This window comes from Colossoma macropomum, unplaced genomic scaffold, assembly GCF_904425465.1.
Source record: "Colossoma macropomum unplaced genomic scaffold, Colossoma_macropomum, whole genome shotgun sequence".
NCBI lineage: Eukaryota > Metazoa > Chordata > Actinopteri > Characiformes > Serrasalmidae > Colossoma > Colossoma macropomum.
The window spans coordinates 18,491,540-18,507,980 of record NW_023494806.1 but is presented as its reverse complement, the minus strand read 5'-3'; the positions used below and the strand labels follow the sequence as shown (position 1 = coordinate 18,507,980).

The window sequence follows — 16,441 nt, the reverse complement described above, 5'->3', positions numbered from 1 at the left end:
TGCTTTTCTGCTCACCACAATTGTACAGAGTGGGTATCTGAGTTACTGTAGCTTTTCTGTCAGCTTGAACCAGTCTGGCTATTCTCTGTTGAGCTCTCTCATCAACATGGCCCGCAGAAGTTAAATAACTGCATGAATGAGATGGTGTACAAGTGTTTCTGATAAAGTGCTTGTTGAGTGTACATAGGTCATCTATGAGGCAGTGTTTCTTAATCCTGCTCAGGGACCCACAGTACTGCCCACAGTTCAAGTCTTCACCTCTGCATCACAACTGATCCAGCTCATCAACTGAGAAAGGAGCTCTTCATGAGCTGGATCACGTGGGATGGAACAGGAAACAGTGGCACTGTGCAGTGGTGTGGGTCACCAGAGTACGGTTGAGAAACAGGGTTACTATAACTATTACTAAAACAAAAACTAGAAGTGGAAAAATGTGCTCGTTAACTGTAATAACACACACACAAAAAAAACCCAAAACACAAAAACTAACTCAAAGCTGTAATACCCACTGCAAAACGAACTAAAGCAAAATAAAATTACTGAGGAAAAAAAAAAAAAACTTTAGTTTTATTTGATTTCAAGGCATGAATGACAGTTTATAAGTGGATCTTTTCTGTGTTTGGTCTTTAAGGAGAGCTGGAGCCGAGCTGAGCTCAGCCCTACTGTGTTCATTTTATAGTTATCAACTTTTCAGAAAATAAAAAAGATGAAAACTTTTTTTTCCTTAAGACTAACTAAACTTAAAAAAAAAATAAATAAATAAATAAATAAACAAAGAAACATTAGCTAATTATCAAGCTGTTCATGAGGAACAGGGGTGTTGGGAGGCAGAAAATACCTGGAACTGCCAGGACTAGAGTTCTATAGTTGGAAACCACTGCTATGAAGTATGTAGTTGGGAAAAAAGGAAGAAAAAGAAAAAAATTACACACACACACACACACACACACACACACACACACACACACACACACACACACACACACACACACACGAAGTACCTTTATTTTGAAATTCGATGAGCAACCGGAACTCTCGAGTATCCGGATATTTCTCGGTGTTGTGTTGGCATCCTGCATCGAGGTTTACATTACAATCTGAAGTTGGATGGTTTTAAATGGACAACTTTTATATGAAACCAGGTAAAATAATTAAATCAGTATTCCAGATGACGTGGCATATGTCGGGTAAATAATAGTTTGTAACTAGGATTCCTACAGGTTAAGTTGATTGAATATTTATGGTCAGTCCACGTAGGTCACAGCAGTCTTAGTGTCGGCTTATCAGCTTTCTACAGCCAGTTCACCACTGTGTACGGAGCAGTAAGAGCCGGACACTTCATCTCCACACTGTCTGTACCACAGTGTCAGTTAGACGCTGATCAACTAGGTGTTTAGCTCTGGTATCCAAAATCTGAAGGGGAATTCTACTGATTTTACATTGTTCTTAGTTAATTAGTTAAGATGTACACAAAGTCACCCAGAGTGATCTGATGTGAAACGGTTCATTATAGAGAAACATAAAGACTTTCTTTTCTCTCTCTTTCATTTCTTTAGAGTGGTGCTGAAAGGAGCCAAGGGTCACAATGTCTACAACACAAATATAGATATTTTATTTAATATCTAAAACGACCAGTTAATCAACATTTGTCTTCTGAGTTTCCATATGTAATGTTTTTAAAGGTAAAACGGTGGCAAATAAATATATATATATATATATATATATATAAAATGTATGTATGTATGTATATATATATGTATATTTTGCTTTAAAACGTCCTGTATGTACTTCCCTGGCCTGAATGGATTTTATGCCAAAACCTTCTCAAACTATTGTAAAAAAGTGTCTCACATATCAGGCAGTGTATTCTTTTCATCCCATGTGAAAACATTTTTTTGAGGGAGCTTTTAGAGGCATTAAACTCTTCAGACGCCTGGTTCCAGTCACCACCATTGTAAACACTGTGAGTCTGTAGTTTCTAGAATTGAGTATTTCACCTCAAATCACTTTGAATGACTTTGTTTACATCTTAACCACTAAATTATGCTAAAATTCTGGAAAATATTTGGACTTCCCTTTTAGTACACTTGTTGATATGACCACTATTGAAGAATAGAAGGCTTCACTTCAGTTTCAAAAGTACTGATTGTTGTAAATAGTGGTCATGTCTCTTAAACACAGTTCAGCTTCTGCATAACAGCAGTACTAAACCATGGCAGTACTCTTTGTGCCTTGAAGGGCTTTAACTACATAGCAGTAACCTAAACATTGTGGTTAATTAGCACACAAAGTGGTTAATAGGAGCTGTAACGTCAGTGATCTGCGATGCTTTATGTTTTATCTTGTGTAGGTAATCAGGAGCGGGGATGGAACGATCCTCCACAGTTTTCTTATGGTCTGCAGACAAGTGCTGGGGGGAACGAAAAGAAATATTCTAAACAAGCGGGTGCCCCCACCTCAACTCACAGGCCAAGGCAAGTCAGTAGACTAAGTGATTAGGTTAGTGTAGGAGGCTGTACATGCCCTGAGGTTTAAATCTGCATCCTATATTTAAAGAACGGTTCATCAAAAAAAAAGAGTTTTCCCCTCACCCCAAACGTTGCTCACCCAAGACATGTTTGGTATCTTAAGTTTTGCGCTGACAATCTAACACAACAAAAAGTAGTGGATGTTTTTCAGACTACTATATTAACCTCCACTGCAAAACTAAAGAAGGCCTTAAAACGTAGGTCTTAACAATAGTGAAAGTCTGAACAAATGTGCGGTGTCCCACAAGGTTATGTTCTAGGACACATGCTGTTTTTCTTTTACAGTGGCACAGTTTGTGTTGTTTTGGCTCTGTACTCCAGCACAAAACAGCAAAATGACAAATGTATTTATATCTGTGTTGGACAAAGCATTTAGGAATCACCTCTTTTATATGTAAGCCCTACATTTTAGGATACCATAAGTAACTTAACAGTGGTACAACTACATAAAAGTTGCAAAAGTTTGGGCACCCTGGTCCAATTACATGTTTTCTTTTTCTAAGTAAAATAATAGTACCCATCCTCTACAGAGACACATTTCAATGCACAATTTCTGTTTATTTGCTGAATTTAACACATTGGGCAAAAATAAAACTACTGTGTGGCCTGTGCAAAAGTTAGGGTACAGTTGATATTTGATTTTATTTTTTTTTTTCCAATATTTTCTAATATTGTGCACTACATTAAGCTGAAAAGTGCCATATTAATGTTTGAGACCGCATATAAAGAAGCCAGAGCGGCAAACTTTAGACACTGTTTAGGTAAGGGGGAAATCTTCTTTAATAAAATGTTTTTCCTTATAGATTTCATGCTCTATCTAAAAATGTATTCTTTTGGAGCTACTGTTGCAAAGAGCTGGATGCAGTTTACAGAATGTTGGCAAAAATTCCATTCAACAAAATGAGAAATTGTTGCAGAGACATTTCAGTGTGATATTCATTTCAGTTTTGTTTAATTTGCTTTGTGTGTGAGGAGTAACACTGTTAAGACAGACTGGATGTAAAGTTGTATGCAAAAGTTTGGGTGTCCCTGGACAAATGACATGTTTTTTTGATTTTCTATGTGAAAATAAGTTAACACATCCTCTACAGAGAACACACTTTTGCACATTTTAGTGCACAATTACTGTTATTTGTTGAATTTAACATATTAGAAAAAATAAAACACAGAATATGGCCCATGCTTAAAATTTAATATCTGGCAGTATAATTTTTCATAGTCAAAAATTAAACAGACTCCAGTAGTTTTATATACACAATGCTTTACTGGCTGTCTGTGCCTGTTGACAATTAATTGCAGTAACAGCACCAGTGATAATGATGACTCATTTACCACTGGTTTACAAACCTGTTGTTCATTTATTGCTTTATTTTGTGCAAACAAGACATTTGAGCATAACTTTTAAACATGTTGGGTGATGTGACTGCAGGTCACGTAGCAACGAGGTTTCGCCTGGCTAGTTAGCGAATGAAAAAGGAAAAGAGAAAGACAGACGAACATTTGGAGATGAACGGACTTATTCGCATTTATAAACAGCGCAGTTGGTTTCCTGGTACGTTAAATCTGCAAGGAGAGACTGTCAAACACTAACTAAAAAGTTGCGAAGATGAAGTCGCTTCTCTTTCCAATTTTCCCGTTCCACCTTAAATGGTGCCACTTTTACATTCGGCGCCTCAGTCAGAATTTAAGGTGGAACAGGAAAGTTCATCAAGAAACTGGTGAATGAGAAGCGACTTCAGCCTCGTAAAACAGCCGAAAGCTGACATTTTACAGGAAACTATTCAACTTTTGAGGAAAGGTTTTCTGGCGGAGTTGAAAGAAAAGCGGCTGTAGCTGAGCTAAAGCTTAAAGCAGAGCAAAGTAAGTCTGTGTTTTCATTTATATTGTTTAGCCTAAACTAGGACATCACATACTGACACATACTGGACCTAACCTGGCTTTAATGCAGAGGGAGCCGGTCGGATTTCTCGATCATCCAGTTGTGTTTTTGTTATGTGCCACCACAGACTGTCCGGGCGCTGCACTTACCCACTTCCAAGTTCTGCCCTTTGCGTTCCGTCAACATTACTTTATAAATTAAATATTTAGAAAATCGATTTTTGACATTTGTGAATCGATTCAGAATCGTCCACGTCCGCATCGCGATGCATCTAAGAATCGATTTTTTCCCGCACCCCTAACCTCATGTTACCTGTGCTTTATCAGTGGGATTTCTGCTGACGCTGTTAAATCTGTGAAACCATAATATTAGCCAGTTTTATCAGCTGATCAGTCCCAATATATTGACTGTCAGGTGCCACGGAGGCTTAGTGGCAATCTGTAACTTAGAAATCATGTTTGCTGTTTAGCATTATCAATGTTTAAGAAAGGTAATTCCACAGTGTTCTATTGTGTTTCCAGGTCCTGGGCCAGGATTGCCTCTTTCTCCAGCCGCTAGTTCGGTCCCTCCAAGTAATCCAGGACCTCCTCCTGTGGGTGGATTGACTCCACCCCCTCCTAAGAGTAGAATCTCTTTAGGTGGACTCTCAACAGGCTCACTCTCAGGTTCTTCGAAGACTCAGACTAATTCATCAGTGCCAGCAGAGAATGAACCAGAACTCGATGAGGTTCACGCACCTCTTCTCTGGGCACTAGCTGCATGTAGGCAATCTGTGAAGGTATTAAAACTTCATATAATGAATACATATATTGTCTTATATAATGACTAAATTATCCTAGTTTTCTTTGTAAATTCAAGTTTTATGTAAACATTACAGTTTCTAAATGTACGGTTCACTTCCCAGTACATATTTAGAAACTAAACTGCAAAATGTGCAGACATCACAACCATAAACATGTTTACATATGATTGCCCATTAATGAGTGGCAAGTGATAAGGAATGTTGTTACTGCAGACAGTTTGTAGCAGAGTTATTGCAGAGGAGAATGTGGGAAAACGGTTAAACATCTTTACTTTGTTCGAAGACAAAGTAGCCTTCCAAAGCATCCACACATCCATAATGAGTATTTCAGTGTGAATGAGAAAAAAAAATGCAACAAAAGTGTAGAATATAGCCCATTTTTCAGTGTCTGAAATAGAAATGTCATAGAATTTAGGAGCATCACATCCTTTGTGCATTTTCTTTCCACAGAAACAGGTTTGTGCTGATGTTGAAAGACGGCTAAAGCTTTTTGAGGAGATGTGGAAGAGTGGGAAACTTTCTCTCCCAGTTAAATGTAGGATGAAAGGACTTTCCCAGGGTGAGTCATCCTGTCCTGTCTTGTCTTGTTGTTTCATTACACTTTATTGCACAAAAATTTTTATATGGCTCGGAATGTTCTGATTTCTTTAGGTGTGCATATATACACATAAAAAATGTTATATATATATATATATATATAAAATGTGTATGTATTGTTTTTGCGCAATAGTGGTGCTCCTCTGAAATACAAGAAAACTGTCTGATGTCTGACATTTTGTGTTTCTTTAGAGCTGAAGAACAAGAAGTGGGATGCAGCCGATGAGATCCATAGAGCCCTGATGGTGGATTATGTAAATGAAGTTAGTCAGTGGATGGTGGGGGTTAAGCGACTCATCGCAGAAACCCGAAACCTGAGCCCAGAGCTGCTCCAGACAGAAGACACCCTGCCCCAGGTGGAAAAGGACCTGGCGCAGACAGAAGACAAACTGCCCCAAGCAGAAGAGATCCTGCCCCAGACGGAAGAGATCCAGCCCCAGACAGAAGACGACCTGCCCCAGACAGAAGACAAACTGCCCCAGACGGAAGAGGTCCAGCCCCATATGGAAAAGGTCCAGCCTCAGACGGAAGAAACCGCTCAAAGCGACAGCTCTGCTGACCCAGTGCAATGTGAATGAGTTTTAGACTTCTCAATCTGAGCCTTACTCAATAATGGACATTACTTTATGAAACCTCTTTTCAAAGCTGCTGTGGGACCAATCGCATTAGAGATTCTGTGATCACATGAGGGAGATTTAGTGTTAATACTGCAATACTTCAGTACTGTTTATGCTGTACGAATACTGTATAATACTATAACTGGTTAATTTTGCTCCTTTACTTCACTCATTCATCTTCATAGCCCTCCTCTATCACTGATTATGTGGACAGTGGAGGGTACTATGAAGCTAGGCCCCAGAAGTGGACGTACCATGGATTTATGTCAGTTAGGTGGGTTTAAAGGCATACTCTATCGCTTTTTTAACTTCAGTCTCTGTGTGCTGCATTTGTAGCATACAGTCAGTTACCAAAGACAATAATTTCCCTGCACTTTGTAAATGAATAGAAAACCTGTTGGCTTAAAGGGAAATTCCACAGATTTTTCAAAACCTCTGCATAATTAAATCATTAAGAATTTAACAGAGGCATTTAGAGTGGTATGATGTGGAATGCATCGTTTTAGAGAAACTTAGAGTAAGAATTGTTCACAGTGGCACTGATAAGAACATGTTGAAAAGAGTAATGTCTCTAAGCTGCCTCACAGAGGGTTATTACATGAAGTGGTTGTGAATATGCTGCCTGATATCAGATGTCGTTTTACTGTATTTTTGACACAAGATTTTGTCCTAAAATGTGTTTTTGTAAATCTTTTTATGGTGGAGGGGTACATGCAGGGTGTTGTACGGCAAAATAGTCCCCAAAGAAAACTTCAGATTTACCATCATCAACATTACGTTTACAAATTCATAAGAGCTGTGTACATTCACTGTTTATTTTGGATACTAAATGAAATGGCTGTATCTGTGTTGTAGAGATTGTGACCCCTGGTTCCTATCATCATCACCACAGTAAAGAAGTCAGGGGTGAACGTGCCATTTCACATCAAACATTCCAAATGACTTAGTTTACATCTTAACAACTGAAATATGCACATTTTCTAAAAATCTGTGGAATTCCCAGTGAAGCATTCTTATCAATCGGTTGATGGGCAGCTGCCTCTTGCTCTGTATTATAAGTATCAACAGTTTTTCTGTTCTTTTACTAAATGCATAAAAATATTGTTTGTGGTAACTGATCTTATGCTACAGATGGAACCCATAGAGATTAGATTGAAAATGCTGGCGTCTTGGTTTACTTATTAAAAGATTTTATTTTCCACCAGTGAAATCACTCTAAGCTATAAACAATACACAATAAGAGACAGTTTTAGTTCAGGTTTTTTCTATGCAATTGTTCTTTCAGATAATTCCGTTTGCATGGAGTATTCCTTGGCATGCTTTTTTAATGCCATTTGGTTAAGCAGCAATAAACACCCATAGCAACTGTACCACCCTGTGTAATGGGGTTGCAAAGGCTATTGTAACTGCATGTTTATAGACTGATTTCCAGTTTACATATACGTGATTAAACATCTGGGTATATGGCTACGATTCCTTTCTTTAGTAAGATCCTAAACATATGTAAATCTCAGAGAGAAAAGGGGTGCATACTGTATGTACTTGAGTATATCCTCGACTCTGCTGCTACCAAACTACACAAGTGTGCTTTGTTAATAATTGTAGATGCCCCATCGCAACACATTTTTTTATCATGTAAATAAAATGATTTAAATAGACTCCTTCTTCCTCATTAAAGCAGATTTGTTAACTCTGCCATGGTTAAAGCAGGTACTAAACAACGCTTATGTAAGTACACAAAATGTTTCTTTAGCAAATTTCTTCTGAATTGACCACTGGCTGAATCTTAGGGGTCCAAGCATCTGAAGGTGCTGGTAGCAAAATCTCTGCAAGAGTCTGAACCTTAATAGTTATCAAAATATGTTGACATTTGTAAACAACATTGCAGCCACATTCCAATCAATCCCTCTGGATCAGAGCATTGTTGACTCAACACCTATAACTCATTAATAGGTTTGCATCTCAAAACATTCAGACGCTTTCAGGGGGTGCTACTCAATTTTAACAATGCAATTACAAGTGTTTTCATAAAATGCATTGTATTGCTTCTACTGTAAATTGTTTGAAAACAGCTCATTTGAGCTAATCTTAGCATTTTGATCCAGGCATTTCAATACTGGGCTTGAAAATAATGTGTGGCATCTGGAGGTAAATAAAACCCACCACAGTCCCCACATATTAATTATTGCGCTCTTGACGATTATGAATTAAATTACTAAAATGTAATTTTTTTAGTCTCATCATCTCAAAATTTAAATCAGCTATATGAACTGTGATTCAGATGACGCATGCACACTTTAACTCACAAGGGCCTTTAGGGGGCGCCACAGCGCCCAAAACACTCAAAATAACTTAAAAATGTATTTTTTCTTTCTTATGCATAAATAACAGGTCTTATGTGATTCAGTTTCTTTTAGCAGGACAGTTTTGCAATTAGTTATGTCAAAAACTGAAATGCTTGTCCGACATGTTGACTTATTTGTTCAGAATCTGCAGTTTAGTATACAATTGTCAAAAAGTAACCTGCACAAAACTTGAAAATGTTTTCATTTAAGGCCCCTTAGCAATAAAATCTGACCCATATCATTTATCATCTGTCTGCAAAAAGGCCCCAGTCCGGCGTGTTAGACCTCGTAGGGTTGATTCGTGTTTGGATCCTGCGTATTGCCGCTTGTGGCTATATTTTTTATTTAAAACTGACACTGTGTTGACTTGAACACATGAAACACATTAGCACATTTCAAGCACTTTCCATTAGCTCACAATATTTATAGCATTATTAGCACTTTAATAAGCCAAACTGGGTTTTCAAAGATGCAGATGAAAAAAATCAGTTGACATTTAATATAAACATACTATTTAAATAACATACATCGAAAGTAAGAGTCAACTGGCTATTTAGCACAATAAGTCATAATTATGTCATAATAATTACATTTTGCTAAAGGTTTAGCAGCATTCAAATGCAGTGCATGTACCTGACTCACATTATTTCCATCATAGAATTTCAACACAGATCAGAAAAAATAATAATAAATTGTCTGACTGCCAGTCACGTCTGGAGCAAGAATGTGCCAATCCCAGTTGTGCATGCCTTACTGAGTAAAAATAACTGTTGAGGTTTTTTTAGCATATAAAATGTGCACCTATTTTGTTTGATGGACTTGGATTCATTTCCATTCATTTACCATTGTCCACCTTAGTAAACAAGCAAGGTTAAACCACTGCTTTAATTACAAATTACGCACAAAAATATACTCTTGTTAATTATCTCAACTAAATGCAGTGTTCAAAACCCAATCAGATTTTGAATAAATTATTAATGAAACAGCTCATAAAATAATTAATCATTTCTACATCATTAAATGGTTAAAATGTAAACAAAGTCATTTTGAGTGCTTTGATGTGAAATGCTTCATTCTAGACAAACTTCAGTCAGAATTGTTCACAGTGTTGGTGATAGAACAAGACTTCTGGAGCTTTTAATGTGCCTGAAAGGTGCCTCACAAAGTTATTACACTAAATGATTACGGATACGATATCTTACGCCTAAGACAGGGTTTTGATAGTGTTGTAAGAAGGTTTTGGCTTAAACTGTATTTTTAAAATACACGTAGGCTGTTATAAGGCAAAACAGTCGAAGAAGAAAATGTATTTTTTCAGATGTATGTTTTCCCATCATCAACATAAATATAAAAACTTGAGTAGGTTCACTGGTCATTTTGGATAGTAAATTAAATTGTTTACATTTTAACATTTTAATTAGGTAGAAATTTTGAAAATTGGGTGGAGTTCCCCTTTAAGGGGACCTTTAGATAGATTTTCGGAACTGCATGTTAACTCGATTTCAAACACTGTAGCTCAGGGCTGCCCAGAGTGTGGACTGCAGGCTGAAGTTAGCCTGTGAAGACGTTTGATTTGGCCTGTCAGAAAGTTGACCCTACCCAACCCCCTTAACTAGCAGGGGCTGTTTTTGCACAAGGCAGAGGTAGGCAGGCAGCAGCCTAGGGCCCCCATGTGCACACAGATTAGACATACTGTATGTGTGGATGTTAAATAACCTGTTCTGAAATGTATATGTATTTTAAAAATAGCTGTTATTTGTGATTGTAGCTGTTATTATTCATTTCAATGCACCACCATCCTCCGGTCAGGGTTTTAATGAATTATTCCATGTTGTTACATCATGGCACAAGATAGAATGATATGAACAAGGCAACTGAGTGATAATCTAAATGATGTAGAGGAGGTACTTTGGTGTGATTTGCTTGTTGTTGAGAGGTAAATTCAAATAAAGTCATCAGAGAAATGCTAAAAGAGGAAGGAAAGCAAAAAGTTTCTTACTTCACTCCCAAAAATTAGGCCCAATTCCATTCCTTATTTTATCCCTACCACTTGTTTTCGAGTGTCAACTTGCCCCTTGGAACTGAGTTAAAAGGGGTAGTGGTTGAAATCTTCCCCCACGAAATGCAACAATCCTCAAATAAAAAAAGAACATTATCTCACTAACAGGCTACTATAAGTGCTCTGTATGCGACCCTGCCTGTCTGCAGTGATTGCAGAGGAGGTAAAGCTCAGCAACCTTGCTGCTGGGCTTTAGTTACATTTAGGGAATCATGTGCTTTTAAAGAGGGGGATGCGATAATTATTTAATTATTCTTTGGTGATATGAAGCTCAAGTCATGTATTCGCCAGCTTCTCGTTCAAATTTCCCGTTCCACCTTAAATGGAGCAGTAGTTACATTCTGACGCTTCAGGCATCAGTGACTATTTAAGGTGGAATGGGAAATTTAGCTATCTAGGTACAGAGACATCAGCATAATATTAGGGTTTTTTATGCTTGTTATGAAACAAAGGACCATAATACATTGAAACGACATTACACTAAGACAATACAATGGTTATTGCATTTTTTTAACATAGAAAATACTCACATCTGTGGGTTTCTTTGGTTGCTTGTGCAGCCATCTTGCTGTGTTTTCTTTTCTTCTCATAACACTCCCTGTGCCTCTGGAAAACCTCAGTTTGGAGGGCCGTGTAGCGCTAACACTTCACCCTACCCCTCTATCTCAACAAAAATTGGGACACCCTACCCCTCCACTCAAAAGCCCAGAGCCTCACTTAATTTAAAACATGCATCCAGGGGGCCCTATTCCACTTTTGCCTAGAGTCCCTCAGTCACTAAATGCTAGCTGGGTAAATAAAGGTCCTGTCAGAATTTCTCACTGCCCATCTGCTCAAATCTGTCCTCATCTTCCTTAAGTAGCTTTTTCATTCTCGTCTTTTTGGCGCTACCTTGATTTTCTGCAGTTCTTGTTGCTGCTGTCCATCTTCAGGATTCATGTACGAACACTGCTACATTAGTAATGCAGACACACTACTGAACTCTGTAGCACAGCCTGTTGTGTCAGCCAGAACCAGATTCACACCGTCATGCTGACCATCTCTTAAGGCTGAATTTAGCTTCTTACTTGCACTTCCGTTCCACCTTAAATCATGCAGCAGTTACATGCTAGCATCCGTACAGGAGTCTGAATGTACCTGCTACATCATTTAAGGTGGAACAGGAAATAAGATTAAGAAGCTAACTTTTTCTGATCTCCATCACTGTATGAGGCTTAGTTGCAAGCAGCTAACCTGGGCTGTACCACTTGAGGTGGGGGAACCTGGTTTAACCCCTAAATTACTACAGATAGACACTTGGACGTAAATGGTAAGCATTGTTGTTTATACATTAGCTCACAGTAACTGACTCCCCCCATTTCCCTATATATATATATATATATATATATATATATATATATATATATATATATATATGCACTGCTGTGTCTGATCCACTCAGACCAGCACAACACACACTAACACACCACCACCACGTCAGTGTTACTACAGTGCTGAGAAGGGATCTAACAAAGTATGCAGAGAAACAGATGGACAACAGTCTGTAATTGTAGAACTACAAAGTGCACCTATATAGTAAGTGGAGCTGATAAAATGGACAATGAGCATAGAAACAAGGAGGTGGTCATAATGTTATGCCTGTTCAGTGTGTATATACATATATACACTTGACTTGAGGAGGAGGACTGAATGAGCTGCATCTTACTGAAAGGAGGAATTGCAGATTGCAATCTGTTTCCACTGGGAATTTCCTCTGTACATTCTGTTCATGGTTTAAAAAAAAAAATACAGAACTCATGAGCTTTATGTGGGTGTGTTGAGGTAGATAAAGAATTTCTTACCCTCATCACAGTCTCAACTTCTGAACAGCTTCAAATGAAGCAGCACACAACCTATGTATGCGTCAAACTTAGCTATAGATATACTCACTGACTACTTTATTGGAGACACCTTCTATAGCCCATCTGTTGCTATGCATGGTGTTTTAGCCATTACTAACGGTAAGTTTCTGATCTCAGAGCTGCTCTTGGTTGGGTGGTTTCCTTTCAGGTGGTGAACCATTCCATAGTACACCTGTAATGGACTTATCAAGTAGGTGGACCTACAGCCAGTGAGTGTACGGCCCGTGTTTCTAATGACGTGGACGGTGAGTTTGGTCTGTGAAATACTTTTTGGCCACTAGAGGGAGTTGTTTTCTGTGTGGAAAAGAAACCTGTTCAGTTCATTCAGTTCATTTAAATTTACAGCTTGATGAGACCTTACAATCTCATGGCTGTCCTGATGTGCCCTTAAAGAGGAAGTCCACCCTTTTTTCAAATTTTCTTCTGAATTTAATGGTTCAGCTGTAAAGTAAATAAAAAGGTGTTTTTATGTGAAATGGCTATTTGCAGAGAAACAGACTCTGATTTCTTTACAGTGGTGCTGATAGGAACCAGGGGTCACAAATGCCTACAACTCAAGAACTGCCACACATTTTGCTTTTCATGTGCCTGTGACTGAGCTTTATAACTTGCACTCTATTCTTACTGCACTTTACCCTTAATAAGCTAATTTTAATAACATTTAAGTCTTTTGTTTTAATTCACTTTTATGTTTTATCATACTTTATGTACTTTGTACTTTTTTCAATTATTAATTAATAATAATTTTTAAAGGTTATCTTTTTTTTTCTTAAACTTTAAAACTTCATTTTTTTTTTTTACTCTTGATGTTTCTTTTGCTTTTATTTATGTAAAACACATTGAAATGCCTTTGTGTATGACATGCTATATAAATACACTTGCTTTGCTCAGGTTTTTTATTTATTTATTTATTTTTTGATAATGGTACAGTGGTGGTACATCTGAAAAAAAAATTCTTTGGGTACTACTTAAACCTTAAAACACTGCATGTAACTCCTTGCCATGAACAGATTAAAAAAATGCTTTAGGCCCAAATATTCTGTCTTCGATCCGAAACTATTGTAAAACAAACCCTCAGATGTCATGCAAAATATCTGTACCGTGATATCACAGCGCTTCAGACGTCTGGTTCCTATCAGCAGTTCCTATCAGTTAACACTGTCAACAACTCTTACTTGTTAAGCTTCTCTAAAACGATGCATTCCACAACAAACTACTCTGAATGACTCTGTTTACATCTTAATGATTTAATTAATCAGAATTTGTGAGAAATCGATGGAATTCCCCTTTAGTGACATTGACTACATGGCTCCCTTTAGGCTGGACAACCTCCTTGCCATTTACTTTGAGTCATGAGATTCTAATTCAAGTAACTCCACGTGTACTGGACTTTTGAAGCTGGCAAAGTCCTTCTTTTGTGCTTCACCAAATAGCAGCTAAACATCTGCAACTAGGCTGGGCTATCTTATTGTTAATGTAAAATGAAGGTAAATTGTTAATAAGTGAACTGTACAGATGGTGCTTTCTTACATCATGTTCTTGTAGGTGATTATTTCATCATCAACAGTGGGCAAAAATGCATAGATATCTGTGGAAGCTCACTCTGGATGAGCTCCTGCTGCTACAGTTCCAGGGGTACAAAGCTACCCAAATAACATCTGGTCAAATGCGGTCCTATGGTCCGAAACAGAGCATTGAGGAATGGGCTCAGGGGACAGTTCAGGCATGAAAACAGATGGGCTCCAACTGTACAATTATATGTTGAACCTATTAGGTAGGTCATAAAGAGCTCATAAAATGAGTGGAGGTACAAGGTATTCTTTTTACAGCGTCAGGAAAGAGCAGGAAACATATTTCATAGAAAACTACACAGAAACCTTAACAACTAAATATAACTTTTTTGTGTTCACTCTGCCTTTGATTACAGCTTCCATTCTTTTCACACTGTTTTAGTAGACTTGCATTCAGTTTTTCAAACAAATCTGCATGGATATTTTTCCATTTTTCCTTAGACATTGGCTGCATTTTCTGTTTCTCCTGATCCAAATAAACCGAATTACAAATTTAGAATCATCAATCCATAAAACCTCACTCCACATCTCAGATGTCCGGTTTTGATGCTCAAGTGCAGTGCAGTTCTTTTTTTCTTAGTAATGGCTTCGCCTCTTGACAGCTACACATCCTTTCAGAAGCTTAGCGTTGAGTTCTAATAGAGTTTTGGTGGCCTACCAGGTCTTGCGTAGTTGTTACAAGTTTAAACTCAGGTTTTGAAAGCTTTTCGGCTTTCCTTTAAGTGGATGGTCTTCTATCCAATCTTCTATCCAGTACTGTAGGTGTTTGGAATAAAGAGGATTCTCAGTATACACAATATTTAGCATGCATGAGTTGTAGAATTACTATAGAATAAAATTGTTGCACTATTTACTTGTATTTTGTAGGTGTCTGTATAGCAGGGGTGTACAATCGTATCCTCAAACACTGTTAAAAAAAAAAAAAAGTTCTGTGCAGGTACATTTTTTTGTTCATCAAGGTACAAACAAAGTAAATGTATCCTCAAAGGTACAACAGTGGTTTTAAGGTCCACTTGTGTGCCTTAAATAAGTTTTTCCAGGTGAAAAGTACATGTTCGTACCTTTTAATAACCTAATGTTTTAAAACAGAACATTAAAATAAAAAAGCCTGGAGACGAGACGGGGTGTGTGTGGAGTCAATACAGCTTAAAAAATATAATTTCAGTGGATTTTGGTACAATTATGTTCCCTGACTAAAGGTACTGATGGGGGTGCCCCATCATGGTCCTGGAGATCTACGACCCTAGTGTTCAGATCCAACACAACTGGCTCTAATATTCAGATGCCCTAAAGGCCTTCATTACCTGGATGAGGTGTTTTGGTTAGGGCTGGAGCCAAACTGTGCAGGGTGGTAGATCTCCAGGACCAGGTTCGGGCACCCCTGCCTTAAGGGTACCGCCCCAGGGACAGCCTCGTTCCTTTATTTCTGAGAGTGAAGCACTGGTGTTGCTGCAGGTTTTCACTCCAAACAAGGTGGAGCACATCTGACTCTGCTTGCTTAATCAGTTGGTTTCAGTCTTTAAACTGCTGATCATATGAGCTCCTACATTGCTGGAATGAAAACCTGCAGCCACAGCAGCCCTTTATGGGTAAGATTGGACGTCCCTGTTGTAGAAACTGCGTACTTCTTCTTTAAAATAAGGCTTAATTTGAGCCAAAGTTAACTTTTTTGTGCCTAATCTGTTTAATTTTTAGACAGTCATATTTTATTATTGAAGACAGCCTCATTACTTTCAGATGCCTGGAGAGCTCATCTCTGTGATCCCCATCTTTACTTACTTTGAGGGTTTTTGAATCCAAAGTTTACAACTTGAGATTAAGAACACATTTCTTGTAAATCTTTGGCCCTTCAGTACAAGGCTTGCCTACGAGTATAACAACACCACCCTAGACCTCGTCTTTCATATTTCATGTCCCAACCAGTAGCTCTGTCTTTAAATATTATTTTCACCCTGGTGTCCTCTCATGACATCACAAAAATTGAAAATGGGCTGTTATTATTAACCATTTATGGACCGTATGGGGTGGGAAGTGAAGGGTACGCTTTGAAACGTTTAATATATATTCTACACTATATATATATTGCATATACAGTGCATTAAACTCATATTTCAAAAAGAGTAAAATACGTAATGGGCCATT

At 37.9% G+C, this 16,441-nt stretch overlaps 1 protein-coding gene across 1 annotated transcript; it reads left to right on the top strand.

Annotated features, from left to right (window-relative positions):
* Window positions 1–1,102: 1,102 nt before the first annotated feature.
* Window positions 1,103–8,081, top strand: sra1 (steroid receptor RNA activator 1). Its single transcript, XM_036597964.1, is given in 6 exon segments — window positions 1,103–1,142; window positions 2,351–2,412; window positions 2,414–2,474; window positions 4,929–5,185; window positions 5,660–5,768; window positions 5,999–8,081. Coding segments are annotated over 6 exon segments (900 nt in total). The 5' UTR covers window positions 1,103–1,117; the 3' UTR covers window positions 6,385–8,081.
* Window positions 8,082–16,441: the final 8,360 nt, after the last annotated feature.